The 24820-nt window shown below is 32.6% G+C and overlaps 1 protein-coding gene across 3 annotated transcripts in view; it reads left to right on the top strand.

Annotated features, from left to right (window-relative positions):
* The window catches only part of LOC111140842 (NIPBL, cohesin loading factor), a 111975-nt gene that overhangs the window by 2731 nt on the left and 84424 nt on the right, over nucleotides 1–24820 (top strand). For 2 of the 3 annotated variants that reach the window (XM_022493054.1, XM_022493055.1), the window contains exons 3-9: nucleotides 1911–2038; nucleotides 5310–5409; nucleotides 5954–6105; nucleotides 9292–9452; nucleotides 10787–10883; nucleotides 14906–15532; nucleotides 21587–23209. In XM_022493054.1, the coding sequence (XP_022348762.1) occupies nucleotides 1911–2038; nucleotides 5310–5409; nucleotides 5954–6105; nucleotides 9292–9452; nucleotides 10787–10883; nucleotides 14906–15532; nucleotides 21587–23209 (2888 nt within the window). The remainder of the gene's footprint in view (nucleotides 1–1910; nucleotides 2039–5309; nucleotides 5410–5953; nucleotides 6106–9291; nucleotides 9453–10786; nucleotides 10884–14905; nucleotides 15533–21586; nucleotides 23210–24820) is intronic. The other variant, XM_022493056.1, reaches the window with a different exon arrangement.

Below are 24820 nucleotides of genomic sequence, written 5' to 3'. Positions count from 1 at the left end.
AGGTAGATCTGTGCAAGGGGCTGTAAAGTTGCTCAAGAAGCTGTCTCTTCCTTGATATTGCTAGAGTGGTTAGAATTTCCAAGTACCAGGGACTGTACTGCTAGCTTTATTTGGAATAGGCTCACATGCTTTCCATGGGAACTTAACCAGAACTCAATGACTGACTCCATGGATGGCTACTACAAAATTGGGAGTAATTTTCCCCAGGATTTATCATACCATCTGAACATAAGTGTGTATTTTCACACAATAGATTTTTTTAAATAATATAAATTATATAGCTTATTTATAAAATTTTTGCATATGAATATACTTTGAAAAATTTTTACTACAGAACTAGTACATACTTATAATATCTTAACAACACAGAAATATATAAAAAGTTAAATCTCTCAGGGTGCATGGTTGGCTCAGTCCGTAGAGCATGTGACTTTTGATATCAGAGTTTTGAGTTCCAAGCCCCACACTGGGTGTAGGATTATTTAAAAATAAAATATTTAAAAAAAAAATTAAAATTCCTATTCTTATCCCTTCACATCTCATTATACAGTGGTACTCATGTATCCTTTCTTTAGTTTTTGCTTTTTATTTATTTATTTTTTTAAGATTGATTGATTGATTGATTTGAGAGACAGTGTGTAAAGTGGAGGGGGAGGCAGAGGGAGAAAAAGAATCTTCAAGCAGGCTGCCTGCTAAGCATGGAGCCTAACACAGGGCCCAGTCCCAGGACCCTGAAATCATGACCTGAGCTAAATCAAGAGCTCAACTGACTGAGCCACCCAGATGCCTCTAATTTTTGCTTTTTAATTTAAAGATTCATTATTTAGAGGAATGAGGATAAAGCACGATATAATGGAGATGTGATGACTGTCACAGTAATATACTGAATTTGAATTTTCTGATGGAGAAACAGAAATTAGTAAAAATCAGAAGGAAGTGTAATATTAATATTTTGTCCCTCCAGAAATTCATCAGTGTCTACATATTGTATCAACAATTATCACCAAATATTTAATATATTTAAAAAGGGAAGTAGCACATACACATTTGTGATTTATTTTATGGAAAGCTGCTTTAAGACTGCCCCCAGAAATTTATTGAAATTTATCATTGGACACCATTTTTATAAATCTTTCTTATTAGATTTAATTAGTGGAACAGAGACATGTAGAATACAAAATTAAAAACACGATGTATATTTAATTTTATCACTTATGTTCCATTGTTGTAAATTTAATTTGCTACTTACTTTTAAGTTTATTAAAAATTACAACTATGCTTGACCAGTTGCTTGGGGTTTTTTTGCCCCCAGATGACTTTATTTGAGAGAAGAATATTAGATGGAAAAATTGCATAACCTCTGGGTCTTGTCTTAACCAATGTGGCAGCATTATTTTATTCAGAGGACATTCTCAAAAAGGCAGACTCATATTCAAATGTAAGAGAGAAAATATATTCTAAGCCCAAACACCAGCTTCTATGCATAATTATCATCTCTGTACCCTTTCATTATTTTAAATAGTTTAGAGTTGATTCTATTTTCTACTTTGAAACTAATGTGAACATTCTTAAATAAACTCATAGTTCCATAAAATCATGTTTGAGGCTTTTTTTTTTTTTCCTTGTTGGGGGGCTTTTTTCCCTCTTTTTAAAATAAAATGGGGAAAAAAGTTTTCCTTAGAAGAACTCTTCCCTGTCATTTTTGATAATTCTTTTCCAGGAATAGCATCTTCAAAAATCCATGAAGTTTTTGGACATCTTTTGTGATTTTTTTTTTTTATGCCATAGATTTTTTATTTTCTAGTTCAATCTTTTCTGAATTTCACTAGTGAATTGCTATCTAACTAATATAGAATGGGGAATTCTTATTCACTATTCTGATTTTTGATGTTTATCTTTTTTACTTCCAGAGAGTTAAAAGATAACCTTGGCAGTGATGATCCAGAAGGCGACATACCAGTCTTGTTGCAGGCCGTCCTGGCAAGGAGTCCTAATGTTTTCAGGGAGAAAAGTATGCAGAACAGATATGTACAAAGTGGTGAGGTTTTTCATTGATTTTCATATTATATTTTTTTGTGGGCCTCTTGTCAGAGCTTGTTTCACATGTAATTAAATTCAGGTGTCTCCTTTAATAAGGTAGCCTATCATCTATGAAGTTGATAACTTGAATCCAGCCAAGAATAAGAAGGAAACTAAATGGCTGTTAATATTCTTACAGTTTAATATGTAACTAAATTCCTTGGGAATTAGACAAAGCTAAAGTATATTTTGTTAGATATTTCAGAATGCATTCATTCACTTAATCAAAGAGCTTTAGAAGTCTTTTTATTTTAGAAAATCATGGAATTAGTATGAAAGAAGTCTTTTCATTAATCATATAATAAAAATATTTGCAGAGCTTTTCAACATGCAGTACTTGTATAACTAATTGTACCAAGTTTTAGTACTGATGATTACATTCATAGTTATATAGTAAATTGGTATAACACTTCTGTTGCCTTAGCAACAGAAAAGTAGGTTTTAAGTATTATTGTTATTAAGGAAAAAACCTATTTATAATAAATACCATAAAAAGCATAAAAATATGATATTTAATATAGATATGATTTTTATGTAGTCAAGGAGTACCCATGAGCATTTGTACTGAATTTCTCAAGCCCACATACTTATTTGGCTCTCAAGATTAAAATAGAAGGGAATAGTTTAGACAATTCAAGTTCAACTTAGTTAACAGATGAATTATATTTAAGAATATTGCCCTTCACTCCATTTCCTAGTCTTGTATTTGAGTGTGAGTTGTGTTTTTATTTTTTATTTTTTTTTTTATTTATTTTTTTTATTTATTTTATTTTTTTTATTTATTTATTTGACAGAGAGAGATCACAAGTAGATGGAGAGGCAGGCAGAGAGAGAGAGAGAGAAGCAGACTCCCTGCTGAGCAGAGAGCTCGATGCGGGACTCGATCCCAGGACCCTGAGATCATGACCCGAGCCGAAGGCAGCGGCTTAACCCACTGAGCCACCCAGGCGCCCCGAGAGTTGTGTTTTTAAAGCAATTGCATAGTTACTCTTCATTCCCCAAAGTGAGTTTATGGAAATGCTTCTGCCCAAACCCCCTTTCTGCAAATCGAAGGCAGGTTTGCTGGACACTTATTCTTCACCAGAACCAACAAGCTAGATTGCAGTAGGAGGAGACAGATAGGAATGGTGAAAGTAAATCTAGAATTACTTTGATAATTGATTCTTCACCAGAACCAACAAGCTAGATTGCAGTAGGAGGAGACAGATAGAAATGGTGAAAGTAAATCTAGAATTAAATGCTCTGGAAGAATGTTGCAATGAAAGAAAATATGGAGAGATCATTGATTGGAAGAGAAACTTACAGGATAGGAGCATTAAGTATAAGATAATGTGAGTATATATAAAATTGAATAAAGGGGACACCTGGGTGGCTCAGTTGTTAAGCGTCTGCCTTCAGCTCCTCATGATCCCAGGGTCCTAGGATTGAGCTCTACATCAGGCTTCCTGCTAGGCAGGGAGCCTGCTTCTCCCTCTCCCAAGCCCTCTGTTTGTGTTCCCTCTTTCACTCTGTCTCTCTCTGTCAAATAAATAAAATCTTTTAAAAAATAAAATAAAATTCAATAAAGAAAGTCTTCCAAAATTACTTATACTACATTTTGTAACATTTTAAAATATTTAAAATATTTAATTTGGGTAGTAAATCACCCTAATAAAAAGCGTTTAGAGTATTTACCTTTCAATCACTCATTTAGTATTTTATACTACATGCACTTATATCTTAGTCAAAAACATTAACTTCTCCATATCATACTTCATGAAAACATAAACTTAGCATTAAAAAATGAATTGATTCATTGCATATTATGATTTTTTTCTAAGCGTTTCCCTGGTGATATTTGGCTTTAAAATTTGAAAAGGTGATTTTTGGTTGCTAAATGTAAATGTGAGTCACACATATGGAGCATATTTAATAATATGCAAATCACTTTATTCATAGTTCTTTGGAACTTTGAGATGATCAGAAGGGACTATTAGAAATTTCATTTGCCCCCTTTTTAAATAAAGCCATTGCTGTCAAACTAGTAATTCCAACTTGTTCCAGACTGTTAATTCAGGGGAAACATTTTTTAACTCTCATCTTCTAGAGGATTGCCCTCCCTCTCCACAAAAAAAAAAAAAAAATCAATAATTACAGTAATTATTAAGCTGTGGAATGTATGATTTACTACTGAATTTGAGTTGGAAGAGAAAGCTCAGAAGTTAATTTCGACTGCATGTAAAAGAAAACACATTTTTAGTGATAAATTCTGAGGTGATTTTGAGCCCTCATCTCATTCACCTACTGTTTCAGAACTAGAATCCCTACTGCAGTATTACTGGCAAATGAACATGTAATTTCTGTTTGAATGTTTTTGGTGAAAGGCACTTTTCATATCAGTAGCAGGAAATGGAATTTAAGAATATAATGTGATGCTTGAAGCTCCCCAAAAGATAAGCTATACATAAGAAAGTTCAGGGTCACTGATTTTGTATTTGATTTTAAAATGTCTAAATAACTGAATTTTTCTGTATCTTCTATATAACAAAATGTCATTTATGTAATAAATGAATAGTGTCTACCTTAAAAAGAAATGTGAGAATCTTAAAGCTATCCTCACATTTTTATTATTTAATCAAATATTCATTTAATCTTTACTATGTGGCAAAGAATTATTGTGGAAGAGGGAATAGGAACATTCTGTTTCACATCAAAACATTCAGATGGAAATTGCAGCAACTCAAAACTTTGGGCCCCTCAATAAAATAGTATTTTTTTTAAACTGAAATCTGTGAAATGAGTGAAACAAGTGGTTCTGTGAAATAAAGCCTTAAAGACTGGAGATGTCTATAATAAAGTAGTCCATGTAATGGAAAAAACACCCAAGGACCAATTGTAGGAGGAATTGTGTAGTATTTGGTTACAGGTAGATAAAGTGACTTCTAAAGGTTCTTTTCAATTGTAAGGCTAAATGATTGGACATTAAGTAATCAAGTAAAAAAAATTTTTTTAATTAAATCTCTGTCTCTGGTCCTGGATTAGTTACATGGTAAAAGGATGTTTTGGTAAAATTGGTTGTATTTGAAACTTAGTTTCTCTTTTTGCTCTTCAAAATGAACATGTGGGTCAAAAAAAGGAAAGAACAGAAAGAACTTTTGAATGTTTGTCATAGAGCAATTGCTTTAAATTATTTAAAAGATATTTTACCATTAAAAAAAATAACATGCTTTCCATTTTTATGTGATATGTAGGAATGATGATGTCTCAGTATAAACTTTCTCAGAATTCCATGCACAGTAGTCCTGCATCTTCCAATTATCAACAAACCACTATCTCACATAGCCCCTCCAGGTAATATATGCATCATTTTATGAAGTATTATTTTCTGTGATGAATATGCTTTTGAATGTACACTGTATACATACCTTTAGGTAATGGTGAATTACATGTAGTTGAAAAATTAAGATGCTTTGCCTTAAGTAGTAATTCACATGAACTTTTGTCTTAAAATGTCAGATACAGAAATGTTCTAATACACTAATTGAACTAGCATCTTAGTAACTTAAATTCATACAGACAAAGAATGTATTAAAATAATGTGTTTGAGATAATAAAATTTATAGAGTAGAATTTAGGGAGCATGACTTTATCTTAAACAAATGGATGCTTTTATGCAAGTAAAATAAATGAATTACCTGTTTTTACAAATTGTTCAGTGTAACTCTTAAATTGTGAATCAAGAATAATTTTTATATTCTCTGTTTTTCAAAATTTACTGTTTGTATATTTTGTTTTATACAAATCAGAGTTTGGAAAATTTTATGGCAGTGAAATTTCAGGGAATAGCGTATTTATTTCATTTCCTGATATTGTTTATTTGGATTTTGGGTTTTAGCCGGTTTGTGCCACCACAGACAAGCTCTGGGAACAGATTTATGCCACAACAAAATAGCCCAGTGCCTAGTCCATATGCCCCACAAAGCCCTGCAGGATACATGCCATATTCCCATCCTTCAAGTTACACAACACATCCACAGATGCAACAAGGTAAGAAATTCGTGGTTTATTTATAGGGAATGCCTGTAATTTCAGCGAATTTATTTTTTGTTTTTATAATTTTTAAAATACAAACTAAAACACTATCCTGAAATTCATCATTTGGGAGGTAAAAGGATCCCTGTCCTATGATTCTTTGGATTAGGTTATTATACAACTGAGATACCTAATTATGAGATACCTGTTATACAACTAGATACCTAGTTATGAAAATAGGAAGTATTCTTATTTTTCTTAATTGGGCTTTCTTCTTACATAGCACTAAAGCTGAAGAAGAATTATGTTTTAATTGGTAGAGGATATATAGTGTGAAAATTTTACTATAGACTAAATACAGTGCTGATAGAGAAAATAATCTTAGATGCAAAAATTTATGGAATTAGATTACTAGTTCTCAGTTGAAATCAGTTGGTAATGTCTTCTTAAGGTTATATTGCTTTGGGACATATGTCATGACTTCGAAATTATTTTTTATTAGTAATGTAAATAAAGTATATACTTAAAATTTTTTAAAAAGTATGCACTTTTTGGAAAATTTTTAAAAAGTACAAAAGGAAATACAAAAATTTGTGTGTTTTTGTCCCCCGTAATTAACAGCAAATTTTTAACATTTGCATTCAGTTACTAGTTTCTGAGTGTATTCTTTTCTATATTGCATGGAGTTAAATGTCCTTTACATAAACTTTTTAACTTACAGACTTCTAATTTAGTCTTCAATCAAAACAGCCATCTTCTGGTTTCCCAAAACTAGTTAATGAAATACGAGGTTGAGACTATTTTATACACTAATTTAAGGGAAAATTAGGAGGCAGGTCACACATTTGACCTCCAACATTATAGAATTCAGTTTGAGTGCCGAACATGAGTATGTATGTATTTTGTATATTCTTGTTACTTGTGAAATATTAGTATACTCTGGCACAGAAAGGTGTAAGGAACATTTTAACTGTAATCAAAGAAAAACGTTAAAAGGACACATTTCTTTCTTAAGGAAATATCACATGCGCATTCATACGTCTAGGAAAGAACGTCAACTTTTACTCTGATTGTTGTTTTTTAAACAAGATAAACCCAGCTTTTCCAGAAGTTGAAATCACAAAATCAAAAGAGAAATGTTAGTTTGAACATTTGCCTGTTCAGTAATGAAACAGAATTATTGGACATTCTCTGATATTTGAGAAACTACAAATGTTACTCAGGGATTACTCAGGAAACTACAAATGTTACCCCACCTAGATACTAAGGTTATCACAAGTAAAATATAGTGTGGAAGGAACAAGTGGGTAGGTAAATGGGACAGAAAAGAATCCAGAAATAAGGCAAATATATATATGGAAATTTAGAGTATGTGGAAGGTAACATTTAAAACTTTTTTCAACTTAATGTTACAAAAATTTTAACTGTGTAGAAAAGTTGAAAGATGAGCTCAGTGAACCCCTTCATCAACAGGCGTCATAACTCTTTGCCATTAAATACATCTGCTAAGAAGAAGGAAGTTATATAAACACCAAATGTAATAATTCACCTCTAAAAAAAATAAGAACAGTTCTGTACAATCATTTGATATGCAATCTATATTCATTTATCACCAGTTGTCCCACATATGTCTTTCTTATCCCTTTTTTCTCTTCAAAACATGATCTGATTAGAGATGTGAATCAAAATTAAAATGAAATAAAATTTTATATTAACTCTATGAGTAAACATTTTTTAGTTGTGTGATACCTAGTATCAACAAATGTGCAGGGAAATTTAAACTTCTTATATTCTTCATAGGGATGTAAATTGGTACAATCTTTTTAGAGAGCATTTTGACAATATCATAATTCACAATGTATATGCATCCTTTAGTAGTTCAGATTCTCTCTCCCTTAAGAAAAGGGAAGAAGATAAAACATACCCAGTTTTATCTGTAAGTTCTACCATGTGCTGAGACAATTAGTTATCCATATGGAAAAAAGTAAAATTGAATTCCTGTCTCAACTACACAGATAAGATGGATTAAAGACCTAAGCGTGACAAAAAACAAAACTGAAAAATTTTAAAAAGAAAATGTAGAAGACTGTGTTCTTATGATTTGCGTTAAGGAGGGAATCTGAGTGGCTAGTAGACCATGAAAAGATGTGTGGCTTCACTATTAATCAAGGAAATGTAACAGTTAAAGTGACAGACACATTCCCATTCTCAGGTTGACAAGGATATAAAGCAGTAAGATCTCTGATATACTGCCAGTGGAGTACAAATGGACATAAGTAATTTGGAAAGCTATTTGTTAATATTTAGTAAGGTTTAAAAATGGACATATCCAGGGGTACCTGGGTGGCTCAGTCAGTTAAGAGTCTGCCTTCAGCTCGGGTCATGATCTCAGTGTCCTGGGATTGAGCCCCAAGTTAGGCTCCCACCTCAGTGGGGAGCCTGCTTCTCCCTTTCTCCCTCTGCTGCTCCCGGTGCTTGTGCTCTCTCACTCTCTATGTCAAATAAATAAATAAAATCTTCTAAAAAAAATTAAAATGGGCGTATCCAGCAGTTTCACTCCTAGACACATTTGTAAAAAAGTCATGTATAAGAATACAATACAGGTACATGTATACATGTACAAGAATATGCATTGTTTATGACAGCAGAAATACTGAAGCAATGAAAACATTGAATATAAGAGTGAATATTGTTTACATTATGCAGCAGAATATATCTGTTTCCTTAAAATATGTGAATTTAATACTACATGTAAAAATGGATAAAAAGCAAGTTAGAGAAGGATATATACATACATATAGCATACCATTTATATAAAGTTATATGTGAAACAGCGCTCTGAATTATTTAGGAATATATTCATTTATAGTAAAGGCATAAAGATATTCATAGAGTAAACTGTGAATTCAGTATGGTGGTTACTTTTTTATGAAGTAAGGGGAAGGGAACAGAGGATAGGAATATGCATGTATATGTATATGATGCTCTCCATAGAGCATCAACCTTATCTGATGTTTTCTTTTCAAAAATGGATTGGAATGATGTGTTACAGTGTTAAGATTTGATCAAGCATTAGAGAGTATGTGAGTGCTCAATATATTACTTTCTTTAATTTCTGTATGCTTAATTATTTTGTGAACAATCATTATTTTAACAGTTTATTTTTATAAAGCTTTTTGTTTTTATTCTTATTAATTTCAGCATCAGTATCAAGTCCCATTGTTGCAGGTGGTTTGAGAAACATACATGATAATAAAGTTTCTGGCCCGTTGTCTGGCAATTCAGCTAATCATCATGCTGATAATCCTAGACATGGCTCAAGTGATGACTACCTACACATGGTGCACAGGCTAAGTAGTGACGTATGTAATATATTAGTTGTCATTGAGGTAATAAAATAGTGCTAATATTTGTTTCATGACCTATTTTGTGTTTTTTTGGTGTTTTGTTTTTTTGGGGCGGGGGGCGGATTTACCTGGTCTTTATTTGGCACTTAGTATGTCTAATAAATGTATCCTTGAGGCTTAATCCCTCAAACTGCAAGTAACGTATCTATCAAAGGGTTTCACAGTACAGGATTTTTTAAAATTATTTTTATTAATGTATTACTGTTTGCCCCAGGGGCACAGGTCTGTGAATCATCAGGCTCACACACTTCACAGCACTCACCATATCACATACCCTCCCCAGTGTCCATAATGCAACCTCCCTCTCCAAACCACCCTGCCACCAGCAAGCCTCAGTTTGTTTTGTGAGATTAAGAGTCTCTTATGTTTTGTCTCCCTCCCAATCCCAACTCGTTTCATAACCTATTTTGATTCCATGGTTTAAATGGTATCTACTGTATTTCAAGGGTGATACCAGGTCTGAGAATCTAGCAATGTACCATGTGGTTCCTGTGTTCATAGAGCTTAGTCTCTAGTGAGGTTGGTAAACTGGCCAGTAGTTTGACCTACAACTAAGAACGGCTTTTACATTTTTAAACAACAAAGAACAGTATGTGGCAGAAACTACATGTGGCTCACAAAGCCTAAAATATTTATTATCTGTCCCTTTACAGAAGAAGTTTGCCAGTCCTTGGCTATAGACATGTAGACATTTTGGTTCTTAATGAAATATAGTTTCATTTTTAAATACTTGTTCACACAAAAATGTTCCTTTAAATAATGAACCTTTATATATTAATACATAGTTCTTCTTACCTCTAAAACTTGCATATAACTTTATTCCCTGAAATTTAAGGTTGCTTTGATGTTTTAAGATAGTCCATATACTGGAATTGGTTTTGTGGTATTATCAGATAAGTTATATGTTATAGGTTTGGTGGTATTATCAGATAAGTTATATGTATATAAGGATAACAAAGATGACCGTGAACTCTACCCTCTAGACGTTTATAGCCTGGTAGGGTGTTCACAGCTCCTTATGTAGAAAATAGTTAAAAAAAAAAAAAAATGGAGCATAGTAGTAATACCAGTTTTCTTATTCATTGCCATGCATAGGCTGTTGATTCTTTTGGATACAGTTTCAATTCTTCTAAGATTTACCATGAAGAAAACAGGAAAGTGCAGAAGAATTATGCTTTTGAATACCAACACTTTACTTGTCAGTAGTTTATGTCTTTTATTGGTCTGTTTAAGATTTCTCTAAAGCCTCTCCTATCATTTGGGGTATAAATTTTATACTCTGTTCTTAGGATGGAGATTCTTCAACAATGAGGAATGCTGCATCTTTTCCCTTGAGGTCTCCACAACCAGTATGCTCCCCTGCTGGAAGTGATGGAACTCCTAAAGGTATTATTGTAACTAAAATTTCCATTATAATTTCATATATGTGTATATATATATATATATATATATATATATATATATATACTTTTTTTTTTTTTTTTTTTTAAAGTGGGGTGGCAGAGAGAGAATCTTAGCAGGCTCTGTGCCCAGTGTGGAGCCCAACCCAGGGCTCAGTCTCACAACATTGAGATCATGACCTGAGCTGAAATCAAAATTTGGGCACTTAACCAACTAAGCCCTACAGGCACCCTAGCATTTCCTATTTCAAGTTGAGTGAAGAACTCAAACTTCTTAGTTGCAGATACCGAAAACTATTCTTTATTGTTTTTCATTTATTGAGGAAAGAAACAAACCTGTAGTTATCCCTGTAAACTATTGATAGTGTTTTCAGATATATGTACAGTATTGTTGTCACTGATAAACCCAATGGTCTTTTCAAACAGCAGCCTACTTAACTTCTCTTAAACATTTGAAATTATTGATCTGCTTTCCCCATCATCCACCTTCCTGAAAAAACTTTTTTCATATCAAGTCCACTGGTTTTCTTTCTTTTTTTTTTTTAAGATTTTATTTATTTATTCGACAGAGAGAGATCACAAGCAGGCAGAGAGGCAGGCAGAGAGAGAGGAGGAAGCAGGCTCCCTGCTGAGCAGAGAGCCCAATGTGGGGCTCGATCCCAGGACCCTGAGATCATGACCTGAGCCGAAGGCAGCGGCTTAACCCACTGAGCCACCCAGGCGCCCCAAGTCCACTGGTTTTCTTATACTTCTTTACATTTTTGTTTTTTTTTTTCATTAGCTCTTCTATCTGTTCTCTCATTCCTCGAGATTTCTGTTGTTGGACTTTTAATCCCCCATTGTACTTTTCTCCTTCACTCTTTCACTCAGTTTTGGTAATAACATTGATTACTTTTGTGAACAGGATTGCCAGATCAATGTCTTTGGCTCCAGCCCTGTGTCCCAGTTTTAATTTTTTGGTTCATTTTCCTCATGTCTAGCTGGTATTTCAGATTAATTTTCAAGATTGTTCCCCCAGTTCTTTTTGCCATTCCAATTTAGTTTAATGACTTTATAGTCCTGAACCATTGTTAAGTTGTCACTAATCTCGGGCACCTGGGTGGCTCAGTTGGTTGAGCAACTGCCTTCAGCTCAGGTCATGATCCTGGAGTCCCCTGATTGAGTCCCGCATCCAGCTCCCTGCTCAGCAGGGGGTCTGCTTCTCCTCTGTCCTTACCTAACCCTCATACTTGCTCTCTCTTATTCTCTCTGTCACATAAATAAATAAAATCTTTTTTAAAAAAGGGAGAGGGGGGGAAAAGAAGTTGTCTTTCACCTCTCATGTAGCCACTTGTCAAAATCAAGCCCATTCTATTTTACCTCTCTAAATCTCTTAGATTTAGAAAAAATCTAAAGATAGATTTAGAAAAAAATCTAAAGATAAAAAATCCTGTCTTTTCAAGTTCTAAGTTAAATGGGTGATCTTCCATGGATCCTTCTCCCATAATCTTCTTAAACCATTCATTAGTTTATATTTTTTCTAATAATTTATCTTATGCTGTCTTATGGACATGAATTTTATCTTCAAATTTCCAAAAAACCTTGTGTGGACTTTTGTGTATTCTAGACTCATAAAATTTTGAATTTAAGTCCAAGTTTGGGCTTTTTTAGAAGTACTTAAAATTAAAGTATGATAATTTGAATTACCAGAGTTACTGGAAGAGAATATTATATTCCATGTTAAAGAATTAGCTTTGTAATTAATTGTGATATAGCTGATAATAAATTTTCTCTATTCCTGAGAATTTCTAATTATAGCTTCTAAATCATGGACTGGTGTGCCTCTTATTATAAAGATTTTTTTTTTTTTTTTCACAGATTGTCTCTAATCAAAGAGTTGGAACACATTCTTCCTAGGGTGAAAGTTGAACTTTTATGAGCGATTCTTATTCTAGAATTCTATGAATTTTCAGGGATAAAAATAACTCAGCTTGTAAAAGAGAGAGCGACTTTCAGAATAACTCTATTTTAGGGTAGGCATCAAAGTTAGGTACATATCTCACAAGTATTGTCAGGGTGAGAAATTATTCAGACTGCCAGGGAGGAGTAACAGTGGGATAGCTGGTTGATCTAGATAATCACCCTATTTTTCCTCTAACTCTTGAGAATGGATGGATGGATGGATGGATGGTTGGTTGGATAACTTTAGATAGAAAGAAAAAAACTTGAGATGAGAACAGCTTCTTGAGCACGTTATTCATCAGAAACCTCTACTACTGTTCATGAGGTTGTTTTCCAACTAGTTTTGAAGGTTAAATGCATTGTCATTCTAATTTGATTTTTTTGGTGAACTGCTGGAATTTTAAGTCTGTTCTAAAATATATATAAATTGTCACAAAAATTTTAAATACAAAGACAATATGGTGTATTGTAATTCAGATGTTAGAAAAATCTGGGTTTAAATTTTTCAGGTTTGCTAGCTATATAACCTGGGGCAGGTTTCTTAACCTCTATAAGCTTCATGTTCCTTTCTGCACAACAGTGATGATAATACAAATCAAGGTTGTTGTAAGTTATTTAAGTGACTTGATGTGCAAAGCACCTTGCACAAGCTCTGACAAAATAGATCATCCAAAAATGTTAGTTTCATTTCTTTTTAACTTCCCATATAAGCTGTCTAAAAACACTGTCTGTTGACATAACTTAAAACTAACATTTCTAGTAAATTGCTTCAGCTACGTCTGGGTGGCTTAGTCGGTTAAGCATCTGCTTTCAGCTCAGATCATGATACCAGGGTCCTTGTTCAATGGGGAATCTGCTTCTCCCTCTGCCTGCTGCTCCCCTGCTTGTGTTCTCCCTCTCTCTCTCCCTCTGACAAATAAATCAAGTCTTAAAAAAAAAAAAGAATTGCGCCAGTTGCTTCTTTTGCATGTTTTAGCTAATATGTTCTCTAAAAAAGTTATTTTTCTGTATCACACTTTAAATATATTAACATTGCTGATTGAAAGGGCAGATTTACATATCATGGAAATAAATGATACATATACATAATACATAATACATATACATACACACGCACACACATATATGACCTTAATTTAAGTCTAGGTTTAAGTTCTTTCTATAAAGCACTTTCATCCTGACTGATTTTTATAATATCCTATGGGTTTTTAAACATTTTATAGTCTAACAATAAGAAATGTAACAGTTATATTTCTGAAGCATAGCAATGCATTTTTCCTCATTTAACAGCTTGTTATCTAGGAGAATTTTTCCATTTGATTAGCTTATTTTTACCACTTCCTTGTATCATATAGCATTTTTTAAATTAATGGGATCTGGGCTGAAGATATTTTATTGAGCCTTGATATTTGCTGGACTTGCATATTTTTCTAATAAAAGGAGGATTAGCAAGCTGAAGAGAGTATGTGAATGATGTTAAGTGGAGGGAGAAAGAGAACACCACATAAAGGTATAAATCAGTATTTAACCACCACTTTGTAAAGTAAGTGAAGATTCTAAAAATTTTAACTGTTCCCACTTTCTTTTTCTTATACCAGTAAATATTCATTTGAGTGTAGTTTCTGGCATTAATTTATTATTTTATAAGTTGACAGACTTACTCTTACTTTGGTCTTGTCAGTTTTCCTAGATAATAAGTGAAAAAATAGAGAGTATTTGCTCAAAATATTTGTGTTGTATCATCTTTAGAAACAATGAACTCCTTTGCTGTTTTCAAGCTAAATATATTTTATAGGGACAGAAATAGAAATAACATAATACTGATTTGGAAGATGGAATATTCATACTTAAATTTAAACCTGGATTCTCAGTGAGCAAACTAAAAGATTATGGGGGACAAGTCTTTAGACTTTCTTTTTGTATTTTGTAAATAAGGGGCTGAGATTAGATAATTTCCTAATTTTTTTTCTTGCATTACGATGTTGTCACTTGTTTAATATTTCTATCACAGTGTAAGAAAATGTAAAACTAGTACAGTTGTTCATTCCTGTTGAATTGCTTTTCTAGGATCAAGACCATCTTTAATCCTTCAGTCTCAGCCTCTACCTTGTTCATCACCTCGAGATGTTCCACCAGACATCCTGCTAGATTCTCCAGAAAGAAAACAAAAGAAGCAAAAGAAAATGAAATTAGGCAAGGATGAAAAAGACCAGAGTGAGAAAGCTGCAATGTATGATATCATTAGTTCTCCATCCAAGGACTCTACTAAACTTACATTAAGACTTTCTCGTGTAAGGTCTTCAGACATGGACCAGCAAGAGGATATGCTTTCTGGTATGGAAAATAGCAATGTTTCAGAAAATGATATTCCTTTTAATGTGCAGTACCCAGGACAGACTTCAAAAACACCCATTACTCCACAGGATGTAAACCGCCCACTAAATGCTGCTCAGTGTTTGTCGCAGCAAGAACAAACAGCATTCCTTCCAGCAAATCAAGTGCCTGTTTTACAACAGAACACTTCAATTGCTACGAAACAGCCCCAGACTTCTGTGGTACAGAATCAGCAACAGGTATCACAACAGGGACCTATATATGATGAAGTGGAATTGGATGCATTAGCTGAAATTGAACGAATAGAGAGAGAATCAGCTATTGAAAGGGAGCGCTTTTCAAAAGAAGTTCAAGACAAAGGTAAACTAACCTCATTACTACCACTTCCACATATTTATATTTACTCTGGGCAAATATGTAATTATAATGTGAAAAGGTTTTTTTTTAGTTACTCTCTTTTTCCCATTATTTTTCCATTATATTTTATAATGCATTATGTCTTTCAGGTGTATTTTTATTACTAATGCTTATACCTCAGAAGTTAAAATCTTGCTTTCATTTTTTATTTGAAACAATTATCTGAGATTTGATAATTCTGTATCACAGGTCTATCGCCTATTATGTATCAAATGATATTATCTGTGCTTGTCACTAAAATGAACGTTAGTGTTTCTATCACATGTATTTTCCGTAAGTTATGTTAGTACAGTTTTGCATCTTCACTTTTTTTTCCTGTCAAAATAAGGGTAACTGATACAGAATTATTTTGAATAGTACATTTAAGAAAAGTTTATTCAGTTAGATTTTTCACTTTGTTCCCAGTCCCGCCATCTCCTAATAATATAGTTTGGGTTTGGTTTTTTGTTTTGTTTTGTTTTGGTTTGTTTTAGTAAAAAATATGTGGAAAGAATTTTAAATTAATATTAAATAGCAGTCCTTAAAGATCAAGGATCTTTTTTTTTTGGTGACTAGAGTTAAGTGTCCCTTTTTTGTTTGAGTAGTATGTTAGGATGGAGTGTCACACCTTCTATGAATTCATGGGCTTCTTTCGTGCTCTATAAAAAATTATAATCAGATAAAAGTAACTCCCTAAAATTATTGATTATTTGGTGAATATTAAGTACAAAACTCTTGAAAATCTTGACAGCCTGATGAATCAGTGATTGAAATTAGTAACGTAATTTATGGATTTGATGTCTTTACAGATTTATATACACATTTGACTACCCAAACCAAAGCATACTTTATGCTTTAATTTTATAGTTAAATATTCCAGATTGATACATAGTTCTGATACTTTCTTTTTGGTAATTATAAAACAAAACTTTGTAAAGTTGCATAGAACTCTCTATATATGATCTTGTTCATTATGTGACAGGATCATTTCTAGATTGTGTTTCTAGGCTAAGAAGCATGTTGAAGATTTGTATTATGTTTCCTGTCATGATGGATCTTTTTAACATTACTGAAAAAACAGACATTATTTAGTAATTGTTGTATGATGATGTTTGCTAAGTGCTTAGATCATAGGTTGGTGCAAATAAAGTCTATTTTATTAGCTAGGGAACTGGAATTTTTTTTTAACTACAAAACTATTGATGTTAAGAATGATACACAGTAAGGCTTCAAAAAAAAAAAAAAAAAAGAATGATACACAGTGTTCTTATTTGGTTTAGTAATGTGGGGTTCAGGAAATAATAACTAGATGGGTTCCAAACTGTATCTCCTTCTCTAACCTCTTATAGAAGTATATGCATGTCAAATGAAGAGAGCAGTATTATTTAACTTCTCTTGATGATATTAATCCCAAATTCCTGAATCCTATGACAGTTTTGCAAGAAACATAAAATTGTAATTTCTTGACTGAGAAATATTAGTTGCCTTGAGAACTGAATTTGTGCATGACATTTTAATCTGTGTTTTGGAAATTTTGTTCTCAAAAAGGGACTTAATTTTTTAAATGATTTTTTTAATAGGTGGTAGGAACAGAAACAGGATATGGTGAACTTTTCTTTTCTTTTTACTTTCCTGAAGATTTATTGTATCATATTTGTTGAAGCTGAATTTTTACTTTTAAAAGTTGAAAGAAAATAAAGGTAGTAAATGAAGTTAATTGCATAATAGCAAACTTACTTTAGGCTACTTTTTTAGGGAAAATAAAACAAATTTAGCAAACAGCATACTGTTCTTTCAGAAATTTGTAGTATATATTTTACTTTTAACTATCTCTTCAGTTTTCTCTGTAATGTATGATAGTGTGGCTCTACAAAGGTTAATTGAAAAGTTGAGAGCAGAATTGACTTAAAATTTTGAATTCTCTAAGTTGACTTACAGAGGTATCTGGTGCTATAAGGATTAAAGGAATAAATGTTCATTGGAACTACCTGATTTTTAGTTTGATTTAGATGATTTAGTGTGTGTATTTTCCCAAATTCTTAATGCTGATTTTGCAGACCTCATATTAGTGCTCATTTCTAACTTGTTTGCTGAAAGCTATGCTCCCATTATTTTGTGGCTTTATTTGAATACCTTTGGAATTTAGGTGCCACTTAACACTTGTGATTGGAACCTTCTCATTTTGTATTCAGTTTCTGCACCATGTGATGGGATAGTGTTTTATATTACAAGCAGTTATATTGAGATTTTGGAAAGATTAAAGGTCTGGTATGTTGCTCTAAGACCCTAGGTGAGGTCATAAATAAAAGCAACATTTTCTGAAGTGGTCGTTTTATAGTCAGCCCTTGCAAATTGAAATATTTCCTTGAAATGAATTTATTACTAGTTACCACTGCATTTTAGGACTAAATTAAGAAATTGACATTTACTGCATTCTAAGGTATGGCCCTGAGAACTTTTTTATAATTATTGGCAACTGTTGGTGGTGGTAAGGAACAAAAAAAGACTACTTGTTTTACTAAGAGCTCTTTTGTAGGGTCTGAGCTTGTTTCGTATTATATTCGTTTTGAGAGGCTTCCTTTCAATAGACCAGAAATGAAAAAACTATGCCTTATAAATAAAATTAGAAAGTTTAACAAACATGGTTGTTTAATCATTATGCAGCTTAAGAAAAGGGATAGAATACTCTTAAGAAGTATTTTACTTAGGTTATGGCAGAACGTAACATACCTCTGTTTCACACATAGAAGACACTTTTTGGGCAGCTAGGTATTTATGTCCCTTGGCCTGTTCTCCCTTCTTTGGGTAGTTTCATATACACTGATATTTAAATCTCTGTAACCTGATATTTTATAATATTCTTAAAGGACCTTTTTGCTCAACCTTTGCTCATATTTTCAGTGTCTTATTACATAAATTAATTTTAAAAGGCTGTTCATTTTTGCTTCTGGGTTGACCTATCATAGACATTAATATCTTCTCCATGTGCTGAAAATTCCTGCTTTCTTTTGTCAAAGAGGGGGTTTCTTTGTTCATCTTTGCCTATTTCATCTTTTCTTAAGGTCCACTTTCCATGTTAGTAAGTATGAGGAATGGCCTAGACTGGCTCCTAATGTCTTTTATAATGTTATGATATTCTTACACTATAACCCTTATAAAAAGTAAATTACCTACTGTCATTTGGAATAAGAGACTAGTTGGAAATAGGACAGTTAACCACTTAGTTTATACTGCAGTTTAGGGGTGGGATGTTTTCATTTTTCATAATTGGCTACTGTGTGTATAATTGTGTTGTTTTAAGTGTTTTCAGTTATCACTGGTAAATTTCAGCAAGTGATATAGTTTTTTTCTTACCAGAATAATGAAGTTCAGAATTTCTTTAACAGCTGGATCTTATTTTCATATCAGCATCTAGATGACAAGTATTGTTGGTTTTGAAACTGTGGTATCTTTTTGTATGCATTTTCTTCAGAACTATATGCATTCTGATAGCTAAACTTATGGCACCCGGTGCTGAAAAGGGCTTAAAGATAATCAGTGTCCCAAATATTGAAATTATTCTTTATAGAGATGGCTTTCCATCATTAGGTGAAGGTTATGATGTAATGAAGACTGATAACAAAAGTGGATAGACAAAAGTGACGTGCAGATTCAGAGCCACTTTACAGGAATAAGTTCATGGTGGAACTGAATCAGATCAAGTGAATCAGACCTGCGTGCTCTTAACATATTCAAGAATCCTTGCAGCAATAATGGAATTTTTCCCGGTTTTACAGAAGAGGTGACGTACTTTTCAATAGTTGAAAAATTAAAACTTTGTATTTAGCAATATGTTGTGCATAACAGAAAAAAATTACAAGATCTTTCCTAATTTTAATATATTACTCATGTACAAATGCTTCCATACATTTTTATTACAAATAATCATTGCATCATAGTTGAGGATAACTAAATCAAACATAACATTTCCTTTGAAATTAAACTATGTTAAATTTCCATTTTAATGATAAACGATAATTTGAAATGAGGTTAATTATCTGTAAATTCCTAAGTATTTTGTAATCCTTTAAATTTAGCCTTCAAGATATTTTGATGTTACTGTTCAGAAGAAAGACTGATTGCTCGTATTAATAAAAGGATGAGCCACAGATTTCTTAAGAGAAATCTTCAAGATGCCTGAGATTTGTGATGTCATTATGGTTCTTAAGTACACTTAAGTTACCAATTTAATGACTTTCACAAGTATGTTTCATTGAAAAATACAAAAATCTTCAACTAGATTATACTCTTTCGATTTCTAGATTCTTGTCCTAAAGGTTTAAAGACATAAGGTGATAAAACCTCCCATTTATGAGGTAATAATTATTTGGTGTGCCCTATGACAAGATGTAAAGATTATTTTATGTGGCAGAACATTACAAAATAAAACTGAGACAAATTTAATATTCTGAGTGCTTTCTTAAGTATTGAGGCAGAAAGTTTCATGTAAGTACTTGGCAGGGTAGTTTTAACTAGGGAAAATGGTTAGATGATAAGATACTTTATTATCATGTAGTTATTTTACAAATGGAACATATATGACAGTAGACTTCTGAAAAACTAAGAAGCAGAATGACTTCTACAAAAAATTACTAGCAAATATTTGAGTTAAATTTTAGTAAAATATTTTACTAGATTTTAAGCTGGAATGGACTGCTGCTTCTCGCTCTGAAAAGAAAATGACGGAACTTTGGTGTATAAAAGCAACATTACCATTAAGGTTTTTTGTTTGTTTGTTTGTTTGTTTAATTCCTAACTTGGTTTTCAACAATAAGAGGTTATTTTTTAGTGGTCCTTTTGACTTTTAACCTTCTTTTCCTTAAATGATATTCTATCACATTAATGACTATCATAAGGGAATCTAGAAGTTCACTATAAAAATGATATAAAATGACCTTTAAAACAAAGCCAGGCAATTCAGAAGTATTAAAGCAGACAAAACCTTAAGGTGCTATAATGTAACTATTCCCAAGAACTAACTAGAGATACGGTTTGTAGAAAATGACCTAGCAGCCTCTTGAGTGGAATCATGCACAGAAATACATAACTTAAAAATACCTTGACATTTTATTGTGGTGTTAGGTTTGTGTTTCTGTGTATTTTTGTCTTTACATTTTAGAATACCATAAATTATTTCTTACTGAGACCAATTTATAGATCCCTAGAACTTTACATTGAAGAACCAAAGCATTTTCTTAAGTGGAGGTTGCTTTTAAGACAGGATTTATCTAAAAAGTCCTTATATGCGTCTCATTTTTATACTTATGTTAATGTTCCCTTATTTTAAATATACTTCTAATGTGTGTTAGCTTTTAAATTCCATTTGTGCTGTTGACACCTTGAAGGATTTGAATCCTGGATCAAAGGTTAATGACAAACTATTAAACTGTCTTTTTTTTCCCCCTTGTTCTCCTCATTCACCTTTTTTCAGTGGCATCATTTCTGCTTTCTTTTGGGTTTTATTCCTTTTCATACTTGTCTTACATGTTGTAAAAGCTTGTGTTTCCTGTTTAGTATGGTAGCAGTTATGGGGCACTTAGTAGTTTTTGGTTAATGGTTAAATGATCTTAAATGAGAGCATGTAATTTGTAACTGGTTGCCTTATTCTTATGTAAAGAATCTGGTTTATCCTTTACATATACGAACATAAATATATGTTTGTATTTAATGTATTATAAGTTCTATTTATTTTCTATTTGGGCTTATATTTATATAATCAAGAGATATGCTGTTAAGTTCTTGTTACTATAGTTGCTAATATTTATTGAGGTACAGCAAGCATGAGTATTTCCTTAAACCTTGGTTTAAAAGTATTCTGTGATTCATGCCTGCTATTTTATACATGCATATTGACATTTGAATTGACCACATTTCAAAAAAACATTGTGATTTAAAGAAATATCAAAATCCATATGGCTTTTTAGTAAGATAAGAATATATGTCTATTACTGATATTGAATATTTATCTTTAAATTTCAGATAAGCCTTTGAAAAAAAGAAAACAAGATTCTTACCCACAGGAGGCTGGGGGTGCTACAGGAGGTAATAGACCAGCTTCTCAGGAGACGGGTTCTACGGGAAATGGGTCAAGGCCAGCATTAATGGTTAGCATTGATCTTCATCAGGCAGGAAGAGTGGACTCTCAGGCTTCTATAACTCAGGATTCAGACTCCATAAAAAAGCCTGAAGAAATCAAACAGTGTAATGATGCACCTATTTCTGTTCTTCAGGAAGATATTATTGGAAATCTTAAAGCTACACCAGAAAACCATCCTGAGACTCCTAAAAAAAAGTCTGATTCTGAGCTTTCAAAGAGTGATATGAAGCAAAATGAAAGATTGGCAGAATCTAAACCAAATGAAAACAGATTGGTGGAGACAAAATCAAGTGAAAGTAAGTTAGAAACTAAAATTGAGACTCAAACAGAAGAGCCTAAGCAGAATGAGAGCAGAACAACTGAATCCAAACAAAATGAGAGCACCACGGCAGAACCTAAACAGAATGAAAATAGACTGTCTGACATAAAACCAAATGACAACAAACAAAATAATGGCAGATCAGAAACAACAAAGTCAAGACCTGAAACCCCAAAGCAGAAGGGTGAAAGTCGACCTGAAACTCCAAAACAGAAGAGTGATGGGCGCCCTGAAACCCCAAAACAGAAGGGTGATGGACGACCTGAAACTCCAAAGCAGAAAGGTGAGGGCCGACCTGAAACTCCAAAGCAAAAAAATGAAGGTCGGCCTGAAACACCAAAACATAGGCATGAAAATAGGAGGGATTCTGGAAAGCCATCAACAGAGAAAAAACCTGAAGTGTCTAAACATAAACAGGATATTAAATCTGATTCACCTCGGTTAAAATCAGAACGAGCTGAAGCCTTAAAGCAGAGACCTGATGGGCGATCTATTTCTGAGTCATTAAGACGTGACCATGATAGTAAACAAAAATCAGATGACCGGAATGAATCAGAGCGACATCGGGGGGATCAGTCAAGAGTTCGAAGGCCAGAAACATTAAGATCCTCTAATAGAAATGAACATGGTGTTAAATCTGATGGTTCAAAACCTGATAAACTAGAAAGAAAACATAGACATGAATCAGGGGACTCAAGGGAAAGACCATCTTCTGGGGAGCAAAAATCAAGGCCTGACAGTCCTCGTGTTAAACAAGGTGATTCTAATAAATCAAGACCTGATAAACCTGGTTTTAAATCACCAAATAGTAAGGATGACAAAAGGACAGAGGGTAATAAGACTAAAGTAGACAGTAATAAAGCGCACCCTGACAATAAGGCAGAATTTCCAAGTTATTTGTTGGGGGGCAGGTCTGGTGCATTGAAAAATTTTGTCATTCCAAAAATCAAGAGGGATAAAGATGGTAATATTACTCAGGAGACAAAGAAAATGGAAATGAAAGGAGAACAGAAAGACAAAGTAGAAAAAATGGGACTAGTTGAAGATCTGAATAAAGGAGCTAAGCCTGTAGTTGTCCTGCAAAAACTGTCTTTGGATGATGTTCAGAAACTTATTAAAGATAGAGAAGATAAATCACGAAGTTCCCTTAAACCTATCAAGAATAAACCATCAAAGTCAAACAAAGGTAAGAATGCTTACACTGAAGTCATTTTTATTCTAATGAGTTTTTGTTTAAGTTATAGGGTTACTAAGGATTAGAAAAATGGAAATTTACAAAGATTGAAACACTGCTATAGGAAAATATAAAATTTATATAAAACAATAATGAATTGTTTTCAGTAATATAGATAAAAAGTTGTTGCTGAAAATTCTTTGTCTTCCACCCCTACTTGAACAACTCACTGTAATCATGATTTTTACTTTGGTACACAGAGATAAGTTCTTTGGTTGGTTAGTTATTTCAGGTATTGTTGAAAGTTGTTTATTAATCAAATGAGTGGTTAGAATGAATATATATAACAACTTTGTTAAAAGTTAGACTAAAGAGGTGTTCCAGTCTACAAGGAGATAGTAAATTGAATTTTAATTTCTAACATCTCAGTAAAGCTAAATGGTGTACAAAAATCAGTGTTATAAGCTCTTAAGACTATTGTGTCTTACATTATTTTCTTACATACCTGAGTTAATTATTGATACATAGTTTAAATTTATATAATTTAGAAAGTTATAGAAAAGTTATTTCCCTTCTTGTGGGATAGGTGGTCAGTTATAGATATTTTATTTGAAAAATACAAAGCTTTGCCCTTTTGGTCTTAAGGAATAGTATTCACCTCTTAAATCAGGTTAAGTCATTAATTAGTGGGGTTTGAGGGTGATTTTTTTGTTTTGTTTATTGTATAGTTGCTGAATTAAATTCTGTGGCTACTGGAGTAGTAGTATTTCCAGGAAAAAGTCTTAAGTGTTAAATACAGTGGCAGTCTGTGCACAAAATACAGTTTTGTGTTCCTTTATAAACTACTTTTAAAATATCTAAGACATACATAATTTGATGATGGTATGTGGCAAGACCTACCTAGTCCATGCAGTATAAATACATGAAGATACTGATTTCAAGGCAATAGAGGTGAAAGTTTGATTTTTAAGTTCTCATTCTGTGAGAGATTCATTAAGAACTTAGGTTTATGTTTACTTATTAAATATATGAAACTCTTGAATTGTGCTGGTCCATAGGATAGTCACTAGCCTCTTTAGCTATTTAAATGGAAATTAATTTAAATAAAATTAAGAATTCATGTCCTCAATAGCCACATGTGGCAAGTGGCTTCCTTATTAAAACAGAGAACATTTGCATCATCACAAAAAGTTGTATTGCATAGTATCTGTAGTGTATTAGGAAATCCAGAAGGTGTAATGGTTATTATTATTTTTGTAAAGTGTTATGTCTTATCTACCCAAAAAAGGTCAATGAAAACATAGTCACTATGAAGAATTGTATTCAAAGAAGTGACTTGTCATAATCTTTTAATTATTACTTGGTCTTTATCAAATGTTTGCTTTTTTACTTTTTTGGTTTAAAAACAAAAAAATTGTCTTTATCACTAATACTCGTACTTCTTTAATGAAGCTTTCAGATTTTAAATTGTGTAGCAGTCAGACTTAACAAAAAATTAAGACTTCAGCTTTAACTAATAGTCTTTACTATTTAACTTGAATGCATCTCTTTGGAATTACTTGTGTACATAAAAGGAGTTATTAGAATGTAGTGGCCAGTGCTAGAATTGTTTTCTTTTAGATA

This window comes from Enhydra lutris, unplaced genomic scaffold, assembly GCF_002288905.1.
Source record: "Enhydra lutris kenyoni isolate GAN:26980312 unplaced genomic scaffold, ASM228890v2 scaffoldscaffold5, whole genome shotgun sequence".
NCBI lineage: Eukaryota > Metazoa > Chordata > Mammalia > Carnivora > Mustelidae > Enhydra > Enhydra lutris.
This window is presented reverse-complemented; position numbering and strand designations above follow the sequence as displayed.